Source organism: Glycine max, chromosome 13 (assembly GCF_000004515.6).
Source record: "Glycine max cultivar Williams 82 chromosome 13, Glycine_max_v4.0, whole genome shotgun sequence".
Lineage (NCBI taxonomy): Eukaryota > Viridiplantae > Streptophyta > Magnoliopsida > Fabales > Fabaceae > Glycine > Glycine max.
The window spans coordinates 18543765-18560028 of record NC_038249.2 but is presented as its reverse complement, the minus strand read 5'-3'; the positions used below and the strand labels follow the sequence as shown (position 1 = coordinate 18560028).

The window sequence follows — 16264 nt, the reverse complement described above, 5'->3', positions numbered from 1 at the left end:
TAATGCAATTTAGTCATTATTCTACCTCCCATCATCAAAGTCACAACATTTCCATGGATGAAGGCAAGGGTGCGAGGATTCTCCTTCTCTATGATTGGAAGATGTCTCAATGCATTGCATTCTCTGATGTTCATAAGGACCTCACTATTCATTGTCAGATGTGATCACTTGTTTCTTGGGGCCAATTTATGTGGGATAATACAAGGTCACATTGTTGTTTTATATGTCGGCCTTGAGGTGTAGATTTACGTTCAGATATTAGTGCAACGTGTGGGTAATTATTGGTATCATAAGATGCTGATAAAAGTAGCTTTATTGCTTGACTATGTTTTTCAATTAAGCTTGAGTACAAGAAATAACACCATTTTTTGCATTGTTGTTGGAGCTTTTCCAAAAAAAAAAAATTGACATGGGTATGTGGGTTTAATGGATTTTCTTTATTTGGAACAAAGTTGGACTAGATACTTGATTTGAGGAAGAAGGATTTTATTATAACCTATAAAACAATTTCTAGAATGCAACTAAAAAGAATTTTGAGATGCTAACTTGGAGCAATTTCTAAATCACAAAACTTATAGGTGTGTGTAAAGGGGAATGTATTTTTGGAAAGAAAAAAATTCAAAAGCATAGTGTACAAGTAACAAGGGAGAGTAGAAATAGAAAAAGTCTTATTCCTTTAGGTAATGATCATCATATCTTGAATGTAGGCCCAATCCTAATGGATGTTTTAAGGGGAGACGAGACTTAGCCTGTGATTAAGTGGGCCAATTTTTTTTATAAATAATGTGTAGAAAAAAAAAATTTCTTTGACCATTACTTAATTTTGTTAACTTTTTTAAAATCTTTTTCAATTACTAATTTCAACTTATTCAAGCATTGAAGTTAACAAAAATTTAATTTCCTCCAAAAGTTAAAAGTCTATTCGTATGCAATATTTTGTATTTATATGTTGCTTTTAGTAGAAAATATTTTATACTTTTTTGGAAAGGATATATATATATATATATATATATATATATATATACACATATGAGAGTTCTTAGTTTGCACAAGTTGTATAGACAATACAAAACACTTGAATCACTATACACATCGTGACAGTAAACATAACATTGGACTATTACACCAATATGCAAAAAAACACTCATAGATTAACCCCAATTTTATACATCGACAATGTCAAAGACATGGACTTAATCTGAAACATAAGGCTTGACAAGTCAGCATTGCCATTGCGAAAGATGATCACTTGTTGCGCATTAGCTAGATACACCAACATGTTACATGCCACACCATATATCTCAATCTATTAGTCTCCCCCCCTCGAAACAAAGACCCAACTGAGAGTACAATTTTTAATGTCATTAGGAATAACAAAATCAAAACCCAGCCACTTAATCACATGTGTCCATATATTATTAATAAGAGGGCATCTAAAGAAAATATGTTGAACATCCTCAACCCCAATAAGATCGCAAAACACAAGATTGTTGGAAGTTTATACCTACCACACCTCTTTTACCCAATTGGAAGTAAGTTGGGAGTCTATCTAACATCAACCTCCATGAAAAAATCAACACCTTTGAGGGTACAATCACATACCATAAACTTTTGAAAATCTCTTTAAAATAAAGGTATCCTGAACCACCAAATTGTGATTAAAGATTAGTTTATACACATAAACAACTGAGAAGGAGAACGAATCATCCCCCGTCCATATCCATGAGTCTTCCACGCTCATTTCCAGTGATATACCCTGTAATATAGAAATCAACTCCTCCAATAAGACCTCCTCCCAAACAAAAATCCTTCTACGCCATGACCAAATCCAAGTTTCCTCACTTCCGTTGTTATTTATTTTTGCAGAAATCAACATGCCTTTATGTTTTGCAATTTGATATAGATGTGAAAAGCTTTCACTAAGTCTAAAATTTCCCAGCCATTTATCAGACCAAAATAAAGTATTTTCTCCATTCCTTACCTTCCTACAAATGTTTGCTGACAATCATCCTTGGGGACACAAAGCATGAGAGTTAAAAGAAGTCATGTCTCTCCACCACAACGAGGAATTAGAAGGCAACCTGCTTCTGTCCATAGAGTTTTGTATGGAGGAAGAAAAATATTTTATATATAATAAGATACTATTATATATTTTTAATGAAATTACATGTCTATTTTTTTGGAACATATGTTTATATTTTATAATAAACTTAATATATTTGTTTATCTTTTAAATTTGGGTCATTGTTATTTTTGGACTGCTAAATTTAAATTTGGTGTTCCTAATTACTCAATTTCAAAAAATGATGTTTTTTTAGTTCTTCTTTATGATTTTTAGCAGTTTGGATAAACAATTTGTGACAATTTTTTTAGTGTAGGAGAGACTAAAAAAGTTGTATTTAACAGTAACATAATTTGAAGAATCCAAAAACATATTTAACCCTTTATATTACATGTATATAAAGTGTTTCTATATGTTGTTACGCCCTGGGCCCATAAAATGTTAGAGGACTAATCCTGCTTGATTGAGTTGGATTAAATTCCAATCAAGATTATTTAAGCGTAAAACCTATTTAGAATAGTTTTCATCCTTCAAAGTATAAAATAACTATTTTTATCCCTAACATTCATTTTAAGGTAAATAAATAGTAGTAACATTTATTTAATGTAGCTAAATAATATTTATTTTAGGGATCTAATAATTAAAAAATAATTTAGAAATGTGGCATGATGACATGGTATCGTAGATACAAGTGAACGTCACTTTAGATGATTATTTGACTTTTTGTTAAACGGATAAACAATTAATGTGTCATATAACAATAAAGACCAAATTAATAATTTAGATTATCGTGAAAACTATTTTTTTCTTCATAAAAAACCAAAACGTTAATTTTACGTAAACCAAAAATATATTTAATCCATTAAACTACATAAGAGTTATTATCTTTAAACATGATTAAATAAAAAGTATAATGTGTGAATTTTATTATGAATTTTGTAAGAAGATTAAGTATTATAATTATAATAAAAATTCTCAAATACTTACATCTAATATAAGAATATATATCCTGCGTGGACCTACTACTTCATTGTGGTGGAGATGAGAGTGTGTTAAGGTAGGGATCATAGGGGATGATTTTCGAGTCATACTAGGAAAGTGTTAGGAAGGGGAGACAAAATCAAATTCTGGGAAGATGCTTGAATTAGGGGTGAACCATTGAATTGTTGATTCAATAGGTTATATGGAATCTCAAGTCAGAAAAATGATTTGTGTCATTCAATTAATTTAATGACTCTGATTTTAACATGTGTCATTTAAAGATAACTTTAAGATTTCGTTCTTCTGGGGTTTATAGGGTATCACAAAACTGCTTCTTTGTTTTTTTTTTTAAATTTTTTTCTGGAATTTTTGGTTTTTTCAGGTTCTGCTTTAGAACAACTTAAATGAAATATTTTTTTGAAATAAAATAAAATAACACGTTGTTGCTTGTGGTAGATGGAAACTCAAAAGCTTTGAGGGGTTTTCGTTGAATGTGTGTGTGACAATTCTGCGTTTTATTTTCTTTTAATCAATGTTTTTCTTTTTTTTCTCTTTATGTTGATCGTTTCTGAAGAAACCTTCTGTATATGGGCATCGATTACTCTAACTCTAGCTTGAAAATTGGCTCAGATGGATGGTTTATTCAACTATTATTCTTTATTTTTTTTCTTTGAGGTATTTTCAACTTTATTACCTCTCATTTCCTTTTCCACCCTATTGTTGATTGATCAAAATTCAGTACCATCTTCTCCCAAGGATTCAAATATGAAGTTAGCTTCTTCTTCTTCTTCTTTTTTTTTTTAAAAGAAGAAATGTATGAATCTTTTAAGTGAAAATATCCATATCAAATGTAAAAGTAGTACTGTTATATGGTTAACTCAAGGTTTCTGCTTACATGCAATATTTTGTTATGAAGCTATTTGGGTTCACAAAAATAAAAATGCATCAACAAGAAAATGCACACCGATTGTTTCACATTGTTCTAAACAATAAATTCAGGAGGAAATAAGGTGGCAGGGAACCAATACACATATAAGAAATCCACAAAATGTCAATTCGTTGCTTACAAGGTTAAAATATCTTCAACAAAAGATGTATAACAAAAACTACTAGTTCAAAAGGCATTGAAATCCTAATATCTTAACCCAACATCTAATAGGTAGATTAAACTTGAGGTTTTGTATCTTCTTCACCCTCTTCTATCTTAGGAGCCAAGTAGAAGCACACATAACCCATCTTAACAATCTTGTACTCAACTACAACTGATAGCTCATTTGATAAACTAATGATAACTATGTTGGACAATGGCTCATTCATCTCAATGATAGAAGCTTCTTCAGGCTGCAACATTAACCAAAAATTACAACCATGTAAAAAAGTCCGCCACTATGCAATTCAATAATTGACTATTAAGCTAAAAAATCATAGGTGGAACAAAAACAATGAGATGGAAAACAATATCTCACCTTGTCCATAGAAGTATTCTGCTTGCAAACTATATTGGTAGTTCCAATGTCTCCTTTGGTGGAAAACTTTACACCCTCCTTAGTAATCAAAATGACAACTTCAACATACACAACAAAACACCCAACAACAAAACAATCAAACATTAACAAACCACTGAAATAGAGAAGCAAAGCCAATTACTAGTGTCATCAATACTATTGAGATCCTTGCAAATCCTAGCAAACTCAGAGGATGGCATCTTAACAATGACATAACATGATACACCTCTAGAATCCCAAGGTACTCATTGTCGATGTCCATCAGCTTCATCTCAAAATCAGAAATCTTATCTTGTGCTATAAAACACAACCCCAAAACATAAGTCAAACTAAAATTGCATCATTTTTCACATTAAAAAGTTCAAGACTTCAGAATCTAGAGCCATACAATACACAAATACTTCCTCGATAAAAGCAACCCCCACAATCCTAAAATTTGGGAATCTTGAACCAAATACCTGCAGCATAAACCTAAAAACATCAATGCATTCGTTAAAAAAAAACCATTCTTTATGCAAAACCCTCACATTTCAAAGACAAAACCTATTTCTTTTAGAGAAAAATAGAAACAATAGTCGAAACCCCAACAACAACGACATAGGCTTCTTTTCTTTGACCTCGTCGTTTCGGAACCCCAAATCGTCATTCTTGCACAACGATTGAAGGAAACCTTCACCGAAGTTGATGTCATTGTAAAATATAATTGTCATCTTCTTCCTTGCTTAAGAAACCCTTGTTGTCACTCTCACCATACTCTTCCTCACCTTTGTCCATTTTTTAGTCTATTTCGACAAATAAACCAATTTGATGTTCCTCAAGGAAGGAGGGGGCCTGCTGATGTAGGTGCTAAACCTGTAGATAAATCCTACTCTTCTATTTTTTTAGTATAATTATAATTTAATTAAAATATGATGTCACATCAGCAAACACATAATCAACTTACATGTAAATTTATTTTGACGTGATAGCACACATAGCTTGGGACGTATCTTATTAATGATCATGTAGGTAGATAACGAATTTTGACTAACATTAGACCTGAGACAATTTTTTTCAAATATTAGAAACCTAATTCAAAGAAATTTTTTATTAGAAATTAAACACAAAAAATAATTATTTATTAGAAATAAAAAATATATTTAAGCTAAAATATAACATAAAATTGATGGTAGATATTTTTTGGATGAACTTTTGGATATAAATCACGTAAACTTTTTCTTAATAAAAAATATTACTCTACAAATATGTTTTGAATAAATTAGAAAATTGGTTAAAAATTATAAGAAAAAATATTTATATTGAAACTTAAAAGAAAACATAAAAATAATATAATTTTAAACATTTTGATAAATTTTTAAAAGTTTTTTAATGAATGTCTCAAAGATCGAGACCGATAATCATTTGCCTTAAATAAAAGTGGAATCTGACACTTGTTCCGACAGCATCCAAGGCGGCCGGACCAAGTGAGAAAAACAACGTGAAACACAGTAGAGACTAGAGAGTCGAAACCTAGTCCAGTTGGACAATCCGAGTCAAGCATTGGTGGTCCACGTGGCACCGCGTTTTCTTTCCACTTTTTACCATCTCACTTTCTTTCTACTTTCTTCCCTTTTCTCATTACTTACTTCTCTTCTTCAACCTCCCCTTTCCCTAAACTCCTTCTTCACTATAACATCACCAATTCGCTAAACTAAATATAAAAAACTTCGTATTTCAAATCCGACGCCGTTTTTAGATGGATTTTGCCAGCCATGATGAACCACCTACCTCGAATATTCGGCCATAGAAAGAAGCAAGCCTCCGACAACATGGACCCGACGACAAAGAACAAGAAGAAGAGTAAGAAGAAGCAGCAGCCCAAACTCGAGCGCCGCAACGCCTCCAATCACTTCGAATACGACGCCGGATCGTCGTGCTCCTGGCGCGGCGGCGACGAGAAGGACGCTTCCGTCTCGACGTCGTCGTCGTCGTCGTCGTCGTTGCATTGCACACGCTCGATGGACCTCTACGACCGCACGAGCTTCCGAATTGAGGGCGTGGAGGGCGAGTTCGACCGGATTTGCCGCAGCCTCGGCCTCTCCGGCCCCGAGGACTTCTCCATTCCGGCCGCCGCTTGGGAGGCCATGAAGCTCCGCTGCTCCTCGGACCTGCTTCCTCGCCGCCCCAAGCACGGCGGCGATGAATTCGACGAAGAGGCGAAGGAGAAAGAGGAAATTGAAGTTGTCGAGAGCGAGGATCGAGCTAGGGTTTTGGATGAATGTGTTGTTTCTGCTGAGAGCAGTGGTTGCTGTGGTGGAATCAAGGGTTTTCGGCCTCCGATGCTGAAGCCGCCGCCGGGAGTTAGGGTTTCGGTGGTGGACGACGCCACGTGTTCCACGTGGGATTTGATGCGGGATTTTGCGCCGAATGGGGAAGGAGAAGGGAAGGATAGTTACGTGGAGTTAAATTCTTTTGATGATGAAGATGATCATGAGCGAGTAGAGAAGGAAGAAGAGGAAGATGAAGAAGATGAAGAAGAAGAAGAAGGGGAAGTTGGTGGAGTGAGGGAGAAGAGTGTAGAAGAGGAAAATGCGGCGAGGATTGCGGAAATTGTGGATGATTTTTCAGGGTTTTCTACTCCGAACGAAGATGATTCTTCAAGCACTACCACGGGTCCTAGGTCTAACAGTATATCTCCCAATGGGAGAATCAAGCGTGTTATTACCGCGGGTAATTGGCAGAAGGGTGACCTGTTGGGGCGGGGTTCGTTTGGTTCTGTTTATGAAGGGATTTCTGAGTAAGTTGCTTTTTTCGTCCCCCTTCACTATATTCACTTGTCCTTGATCCTTTTTATTATTAGAAAGTGTAAATAAATGAGCTTTATTGTTCATTTAATGTTGTTTGGTGTTATTGTTTTTAATGTTTTCCTTTAAGGGCTTTTAGAATTTAGAATTATTGGTTGTGTCTGTGGTGTTATTGTTTTCCTTTCAAGGGCTTTAGGATAGGGATTCTGATGCTGCGGTAACAAGTAACATTACAATCATTCCTTTCTCTCTCTTTCTCTTAACTTACTAAAATAAGAGATCTTGGTAGGATACGATGATATGGAATGATTAGTTTTAAGATTTGAAGATTGGGAAGGCTAGTTTAAGAATCTTGCTGGGTGAGATTGGAATTGGATATGGGAATATGTCAGAAAAGTCTCGGCACTTTTATGAGTGTCCAGGAATCTGTCTAATGAAAGAGTGTAGAGAAATATTCTTTTAAACATAAACAGTAGCTACTTGTTATGGTGAGTGAAATAGGAAATGGAATGATCCTGTTGAATTCAATAGGCCAATGTTTGTTGAAGTAATAACGTTGAAGCTTTCAGTTTGTCTACTGAAGCATGGCTGAGGTTGTTGGGAAAATGTTTTGCTCGATAAATGTTAAGGTCAATTCTTTCCTTTCTTAACAGTGCTTTTGATACCTTTTGTACTTTTGGTCAATAATTAACTGCAAAAGAGTATGATTAGTGTGCATCCCTTTGTTGCATGTGTTGGCTCACGCATTGCACTCTGGTCTGTTATTTTTACGCAATATAAAAATCATAGTTTTGGAGGGCATGATCTTACTATCGGCATTCACTTTTTTCTTCACCAAATATTCTGGATTCTTTTATCTTTCATGGTTCTTTATGGTTTAGGTTTCCCTCTAATATGGGCCCTTTTTGTAAACAGTTACAAGTCTTCGAGTGCTTAAAATATATTTGTTCTGTTGGTCATCCTGATATGGAAATGCACGTGAGAATTATACAAGTAGTAATCTGTTGTTCCCCCTTAATTAAATTATCATCTACTATCTTCTATATATAATGCTTCATCTTTTGGATTTGTTTCTCTACAAAGCCCCCCAGAGAAAAGCTCTGAATAAATTGAAGTTTATATTTGACCCTGTTATGGCAGTTTTTTATATCTTCTGATTTCCACTGTAGAGATGGATTCTTTTTTGCTGTCAAAGAAGTGTCACTACTTGATCAAGGGAATCATGGAAGGCAAAGTGTATATCAACTGGAACAGGTGAGATGGGATTACTCTTTCTATTGCTTTGTAATTTCGTCATACTTTAGGGGATGTTTGGTTTGAGAAAAAATGTTTCTTATTTTAATTTTTTGCTTTCACTTTTAATTACAAAAATAACATCTTGTTTCCATTTTATTTCTTATTTTCAAAAGTTTGCACAGGAAAGTGGAAACAACTTTTTATTATTATCTGTACACATTTTGAAAACAGGAAACAAAGTTAAAACATAAAACATTTTCTCAAACCAAACAGCCCCAAAACTCTTCCTTTGATGAAAAGAAAAACGTTCTTTTACCCAAGTATTATGCTATCTTTTGCAGTATCTTGCAATTTTTTTGAAAGTTGATTAACCGTATCAGTCTATTTACTTTATCCTTCACATTTTTCCCTCTATATTTCTTTCTCTCACTGTGTTTCTTCCTCCCTCTCAGGAAATTGCACTTTTGAGTCAATTTGAACATGAAAATATAGTTCAATACATTGGCACTGAAATGGTACTTTTCTTGTCTTCTTCTTTACCCTTCGTGTTCAGTTTGATATTTTATCGTCATGTATCATTGTTGAATCTATGTTGAGAGTTTCTATCACATATTGTATTAAATGTAATTGGTCTTCACACATCTGAAACATTTACTGGATGCTTTCAGTATAGTGGACAAATCGTAGCTTGAGCCAGCATATGCTTGACAGTGCCTACCCCTCTGAATGAAAAATGAGAGTATTTGTGTGACATGTTAGATTTAAATGATGTCTTTGTAGGCCATAAAACATCTGATATTTTATATCAAGGAGGATCCACAAAACTTTAATAACTAAGAATGTAAAAATAAGACCACCTGGAAGTTAGGAAGTAAAGTAAATCTTTTTTGTAATATTGTGGGCTTTTTCAATGATAAATGAAGATCATTCTAAACTTTTTATATTGGGTGAGTGAGGTTTATTATCTATATTTTTTCATCCAACTGAGTAGAGCATATAATTCAAAGTGAGATCATTTTTCCTGCATTTGGTTCAACTGAGTGCAATACGAAAGGGTCAAATAACTGAACATTATGTGTAGCTTGGGGTAGGACCTAGTTTTCAATTTATTTATTTATTTTATAAAAAATTAGGAACCAGCATTAGATTCTATGTTGCAAGTCAAAACTTTGGATACTGTGGGATCCCATCAATTATTCTCGTTAGTTATGCTGCAATATTTTGGCTTTGTTCATATTTTGTCAGCTTTAAACAAGTTAGCTCCCATCAATCTATTTGTTTTGTAAGGCTTGTAATTTCATATAATAACGGGTGCCTTGTGAGAACTGTATTTTATAATTTACATTCTGCATGTTGTTTATTGCAGGATGCATCAAATCTGTATATCTTTATTGAGCTTGTAACCAAAGGTTCCCTTCGAAACCTTTACCAGAGATATAATCTTCGAGATTCTCAAGTATCTGCCTATACAAGACAGATTTTGCATGGCTTAAAGTATCTTCATGAGCGAAATATTGTTCACAGGTGACCAATTTATTTATTTAATCTAGCTTTCCTCTGTGAGATAGACCACTTCTGGTTTTTTGATAATCTCAGACAACAATGATGTTTATGGTTCTTGTTTACCTTGCATACAAGAAACTTCCATTTGCTGTCTTATAATTGCTATTTAAGTATCCTTTGAAAGTGACTTTTGTTGTATTTGTGTTTCCTTTTCTTGTTATTAGACTTTGTTGTTTTGGGCATACATTTCTTCATTTTCATTTAGTGGAATGCATTTTACATAATTTTGGGGACAGGATCCTCTCATCTGGAGTTTTTTCATGATGACCTTGCCTTGTGAAATTGTGTCATGTCTCTCTTGATTGACATTAAATAGGTGAAGCCTTCTCAAAATTTGAACATGAGGAGATTGATTCCCTGTGAGGACTTTGAATGGGTCCATATATTGGCCACTAGAACAATAGACTAGAGAGGAGTGGAAAGAAGACAAGTATACAAGGGAGCAACAGATTTCTCATCCTATTATTGTCCTTGCTATCCTTGTCTTGCCTCTAACAAACACTGTTTAATGCCAGTGTGTATCCTGATATTTCTTTTAATGTGTTTTCATTTATCCATCACTTCAGAATTGTTGGATGTAAATTTTCTCTAGAAGGAAAATATTTTTCTTTGGTATTGGACCAGGTTAAGCTTGAGAGGCTGAATGATTCACTAAATCCAAAAGGAAAGATGAGAATTACCCCAAGAAAAATAAAGTACAAAAGTTCTAAATGTAGAGTATAAGGAACATTTGTCTTTGGAACTTGAACTGCATAAACCATACATGTCACATGAGGATTAAGTGTTGGATATTTTACTGGCTAGTGTTTTTTTTAGGGTTGTGCAGTATGCTCATATTTTGTGTAACATATTCTTTTATGTATTTTTGTTTCATTTATGCAATGTCATGAAACAAGCTTTGTATCTACCTAATTATTTCCTCTCAATTATAGGGATATTAAATGTGCAAATATATTGGTGGATGCAAACGGATCTGTTAAGCTTGCAGATTTTGGATTGGCAAAGGTGACCTCTTTTATTTTGACTTTCTTTTGTTTCAGTCAAATTTTTATTACTGAACAATCTTCAATTCTTGATCTTTCCATTTTCTAATATTTCAAAATTCCTATTGTTTTTCAGGCAACCAAATTGAATGATGTTAAGTCATGCAAGGGAACAGCATTCTGGATGGCCCCAGAGGTTTGCCTTCAATCTCCTCCTGTAAAGAAAGTTATTGAAAAATGGGTTAACATATGTATTAATGGAGTCAACATAGCTGTTTGTAATTAACAGTTAATAATCAAGTTTGTTGTTGGATCCATGGTTCTAGATTGAGTTTATGCTTTTCTTCAGCCATGGACCTGATAGGCTGACACCTATTAAATGAAATCAATTTGTCATACATCTATGGAAAGCAGTCTGGATATAAAATCCTACTGGTGACTGGTCTAAATGTTTGCTTGCTCATTTCTGAAGTTATTGGGTGTCCTGCCTAGAACGAAGGTTATTATTGGTTCATATGGAAATCCTACCATACAAAATGAAACATTGGTTTATGTTGTAATTTTTTAATAAGGTTATTTGAAAAGCTGAAACATTGAACATTTGAGTGTTGGATGGATATCAAGATGCAATATAATATAGGGTCCAACCTGGAGATCAGAGAAATGGACCTAAATTTTGGAGAGTCTACACTTGGGAAATAAAAATAATGAATTTGGAAGGGAACACATGACTTTTTATTGTTATTTTTTCTGTTTTTCTGCATGATTGTTATTAGAGTAAATTACATTGACACCCCCTGAGGTTTCATGAGATTGCACCAACTCCTCCTGCTTTTTTAACTTTTACAGCAACCTCCCTTATAGGGAGACACGATGTGATGTTTTTCAAATAATTAAGGGGGTTAGTATAATGTACAAGGGGTGTCAATGTAATATTTTTCAAACCATTAAGGGAGGTTAGTGTAGGGGTAGAAAAATAGGATGGGTTTATGCGATCTCACGAAACCTCAGGGGGTATTAATGTAATTTATGCTTGTTATTGTGGAAAAGGATTGTAGTTATAGAGGGGAGGTGTCGAAGGAGAGAGCAACTCTTGGTATTCTCATTGTTTTTTTCTTTTGGCTTAGGCTTCAGGCAAAGAGTTTCTTCTCTATGGAACACTGTGAGGTGAAGCTATAGTCTTTCTATAATTCTCTAGTATTTCTCTTTGTTCACTAATACTACCTCCATTCCTATTTATAAGACCCAATTACCTAATTCACCAAGATTAAGAAAAGTAGTAAATTTAGTTGATAGCAATAAATTTGTCCTAAATTTATATACTTTTCCTAAAATACCATTGTAATTAATGCTTCTCTCTTCAAAATGCATGTTAATATAATCTCTCTTATTTAATTAGGGGCATTTTTAGTCTAAAAATAATTAATGCATGAGACAATATGGATTGAGTCTTATATAAACAAACAAACAAGTTTAAAAGGTTGGGTCTTATAAATAGGAACGGAGGTAGAACAAGTTAAACATTTCTGTTCCTTGGTTTCCATTATTGCTCTGACTTGCCAATGTCTACAACTTCTGCCCCATGGACTAATTGTACATTCAACTACAATGTCCGCAACTTCAGGCTCTCAAGGACAGGGCTGCCTTTATTGGGGATGACAATGATAAGGCCCAACTTGTGGATTGGGGAAGTGGGCCTAAGGATTGGAGAGTCTACTCTAGGAGAAATATGATAGTGAATTAAGTTGGAAGGGAGTACGTGACTTCTTATTCTGTTATGTTTTCCTTTTTTCTTCATGATTATTACAAAAAGGGTGGCAGTTATAAAGAGCTATGGAAGAAGGATACGCCTCTTGGCATTCTCATTGTTTTTATCTTTTGGCTTAGGTTTGGGCAGAGAGTACCTTCTCTGCAGCGTTTTGTCTGTTAGGCGAGGTTATAGTCTTATAGTAATTCTCTCTTATTTCTCTCTTTTCAGTAATACAAGTGACATGTTTCTGTTCCTTGGTTTCCATTATAATATACAATGTTCTATGCATAATAGCAAAGAAGAAATTTATAATCATCAAGTTTCTGGGTTTGGTTGAGTGGCTTGATTGTTGGGCCATCTTCTGGGTCAGCCTAAATTGTTGGTACTGAAACTGAAACACCTTTCTTCTTTTTCATTTTCCCATTTATTCATCATTAATCTTGATCAATGTAATTTACATGAGCAAATTGTTCAAATATATATAAAGAACATAATCAAATCCCTTTAAGTTTTGGGATTGAAATCAGTGACAGCCTATACTATTTAAAGAAACTATAGATATGAAAGAATAAAATGAAAGAATAACAAGTAATTACAATTAACAGAACTAGCAGTAGTTAGTTATGCTTATTTTCAAGAATTCATTGCTGCTTCATGAATGGAAAGAAAAATCTCTTTTCCTTTGAAACTAGAAACCTTGTACCTACGGGACTTCAGCAGCCTCTATAGTGCCCAATAAATAGAAAGATCTGGAACTTGCAATATAAAAAAGCCATTTTTTGGGATGAATCTTCTGATTTCTTAATGGCATAGCTAGTGGTTATTAAGCTGAATCGCTCTAACCTGCAGGTTGTAAAAGGGAAAAGCAGAGGTTATGGGCTTCCAGCTGATATATGGAGTCTGGGATGTACTGTGTTGGAGATGTTAACGGGCGAATTTCCATACTCTCACTTAGAATGTGTATGTATTGTATTGTATTATTACTACTTTCATTCATTACCATTTTCAGCCATCATAAGGGTGTTCATATAACCCAACTTTGTTTGTGTTCCCTCTTTTGTCTCAAGTGTTCATCAGTTTTCACAATTTTAGTTCCAATCTCTCTCCAAATGAGATAACCTTTTTTATGAGAATGTAAAATAATGAATGGTCAAGATTAAAATACAGTAATTTGATTTTTTTAAAAGTCATGATTTTTTTTAAGTAATCATATAACTAGAAACTTTTAATATTGGCCATCCATGTATGGTTGCATGGCTTAAATTAGTTTGTCTCACTCTTTTATAAAAATTACTTTCTCATTAAATTACTTGTATATCTATATATATATGCATGCGTGTCATTGCATTTCTGCTGGTTTTGACTTTTGAATTTTGATGAATCTCTCTGGAACAACAGATGCAGGCTTTGCTTAGAATCGGAAGAGGTGAGCCACCTCCTGTGCCTGATTCTCTTTCAAGAGATGCACAGGATTTTATCATGCAGTGTCTAAAAGTTAATCCAGATGAACGTCCCGGTGCTGCTCAACTCTTAAACCATACCTTTGTCCAAAGGCCACTACATTCCCAGTCCTCTGGTTCCACATCTCCTTATATTAGAAGGGGTTAAACTTGTCACCTCCAACTATGAAACATAATGAAGGTACATATTGTTACATAATCTTCTGCCATGTTTAATTCATGATATCTGAAATCATATTGAAAATATGGTCATGACTGTCCATCCTTTCAATAAGTTTCATTCATAACTAATGATGTATTTGGGATGGGGCCAATTTAAAATACTTGAAATGGGTAGTTTCAGTCAAATTGGATGCACATATCATACATAGCCATCAGTTAAGTTGGGGTTGGGGTTCAAATATAGTGTCATTCTTATTTAGGGGTGAATGTTCATGCTAATAATTAATTTCTGAAATAAGAGGAGGGGGAAGAGCAGCAAAACCTTTCTCGCCGGTCTCTGGTGGAACTTTTTATTTTATTAGAAGAGGCCAAACCCTTACATTTAGTTCTACGTTTGAACAAAGTCCCATCAAAATCTGTCCAAATAAATTGGTTACATTGTTCAGGGGTGATTTTATCTGATAGAACTTTGAAATGGCAAATTACATTTGTGCAAATCATTGCAGCATGGGTTGATTTTATCTTCACTGGCTTATTTGATTCTTTTCTTTTGATGACATGTCTGACATTCATTGGATATAAAAATATCTCCAATGTTCAATCTTCAAGTTGCTAGAGTTGGTCTCGGGTGCATTGTCATAACAATAGTTCATTGTATTGTGCCTTCAGAATTGCTTGCTTGTAACTTAATTTTTTATGCACTGCTTTGAACCTAGCAATGGATATGGTACTCCAGAGAGATAACTCACCCTTTGGCTTGAATGTCATATTTGAGAATTATGGTCCACGTGTTATCTAATTAATGTGATAATTTGTCTCTGTTGTAGCAGTGTAAAATATCAACGTCAAGCTGTAACAGGTTGTCCTCCGAGTCTTCTTCCCCTTTTGTTTAATTAGCATATGAAAGAATTCTTAGGCTAAACCTTTGGGAGCAGTAGTAACAAGAGGATTAGATATCATGTTATTTGTACATATCACCTTTATTAGTATGCAATTGTTTGTGTACATCTTTATTTTGTTCCCAGTTTCATCTGTTTTCTTTTATCATTTCACGCTTTTCGTTCTGTTGCGTATTTAAATTTTAAACAAGCGATGTAATAAATGGGGTGTTCTATGTTTTCTATCATTGGTGGCATATACTGAGTAGCGGTTAGTGTGGAATATTACAAGGACAGGTTTGTTCTTTGGAACAATTTATCTGTAACCGAATGTTTGTGTTTAAAGATTTTATACTCAATAAATGACTTATAAATCTGAAGTGTGAAAAACCTGCCTAATGCCTTGGTTAAAAGGGACAGATTTGCTGTGTAGTTGCAGCTTGAATGGGATGCATTAAGATGCCTTAATTTGAAGCTTTTTTGACCAACTTTTGAATTCATTACTGAGAAATGCTTGTATATACTTTTTTAACACTTTTAGATATACGTTTTTATTGTTGATTGAAATTTATTGAAAATTATAAAATTATCAAGTTTCAGTTATATTAACAAGTTTCACTTGTTATGAAAAAAAAGAAAAAGTTTCACTTGTGATTTTATAGGGAACAAAAGTTTATTTAAGGTTTTCTTTTTTCTTTCAAATCTGGTGGGGACTGTTGGAGCTTGAGTGCTTCACTGCACTTCACACACACACGAAGATGAAGAGAGAGAGAGAGTTTGTTACAACTGAATAACAGAGAAATTGAATCAGTGTGCGCCCATTTATTCATTACTTATATACTCAATACATGTGTCACTCATGTATGAGTCTGCAATAGGGAAAGTCAAAAAATACAATTGG

The 16264-nt window shown here is 34.0% G+C and overlaps 1 protein-coding gene and 1 pseudogene across 5 annotated transcripts; one reads left to right on the top strand and one right to left on the bottom strand.

Moving 5' to 3' along the window:
- Positions 1–4207: 4207 nt before the first annotated feature.
- Positions 4208–5258, bottom strand: LOC100806702 (proliferating cell nuclear antigen-like; annotated as a pseudogene).
- Positions 5259–5894: 636 nt separating this feature from the next.
- MEKK (MAPK/ERK kinase kinase family protein) lies at positions 5895–15611 on the top strand. Of its 5 annotated transcripts, none has more exons than XM_006593517.4 (9): positions 5895–7324; positions 8501–8585; positions 9020–9082; positions 9934–10091; positions 11063–11135; positions 11250–11309; positions 13713–13823; positions 14262–14504; positions 15095–15608. In XM_006593517.4, exons 1-8 carry the CDS (start codon positions 6300–6302, stop codon positions 14469–14471), a joined length of 1785 nt encoding a protein of 594 aa, XP_006593580.1. In that variant the 5' UTR covers positions 5895–6299; the 3' UTR covers positions 14472–14504; positions 15095–15608. The 5 variants fall into 5 exon arrangements, 4 of the variants coding, with proteins under 4 accessions (XP_006593580.1, XP_014620837.1, NP_001345950.1 ...); NM_001359021.1 differs by having other exon boundaries at positions 6201–7324; positions 15316–15611; NM_001359020.1 differs by having other exon boundaries at positions 6201–7324; positions 15313–15611.
- The last annotated feature ends 653 nt before the right edge of the window (positions 15612–16264 follow it).

Excerpts from the sequence above, each read along its gene's own strand:
- MEKK (NM_001359021.1), top strand. The coding sequence starts at position 6,300 with ATGATGAACCACCTACCTCGAATATTCGGCCATAGAAAGAAGCAAGCC. Across the intron at positions 7,325-8,500 it reads GTTTATGAAGGGATTTCTGA|AGATGGATTCTTTTTTGCTG; the intron begins GTAAGTTGCTTT and ends TTTCCACTGTAG. Across the intron at positions 10,092-11,062 it reads GAGCGAAATATTGTTCACAG|GGATATTAAATGTGCAAATA; the intron begins GTGACCAATTTA and ends TCTCAATTATAG.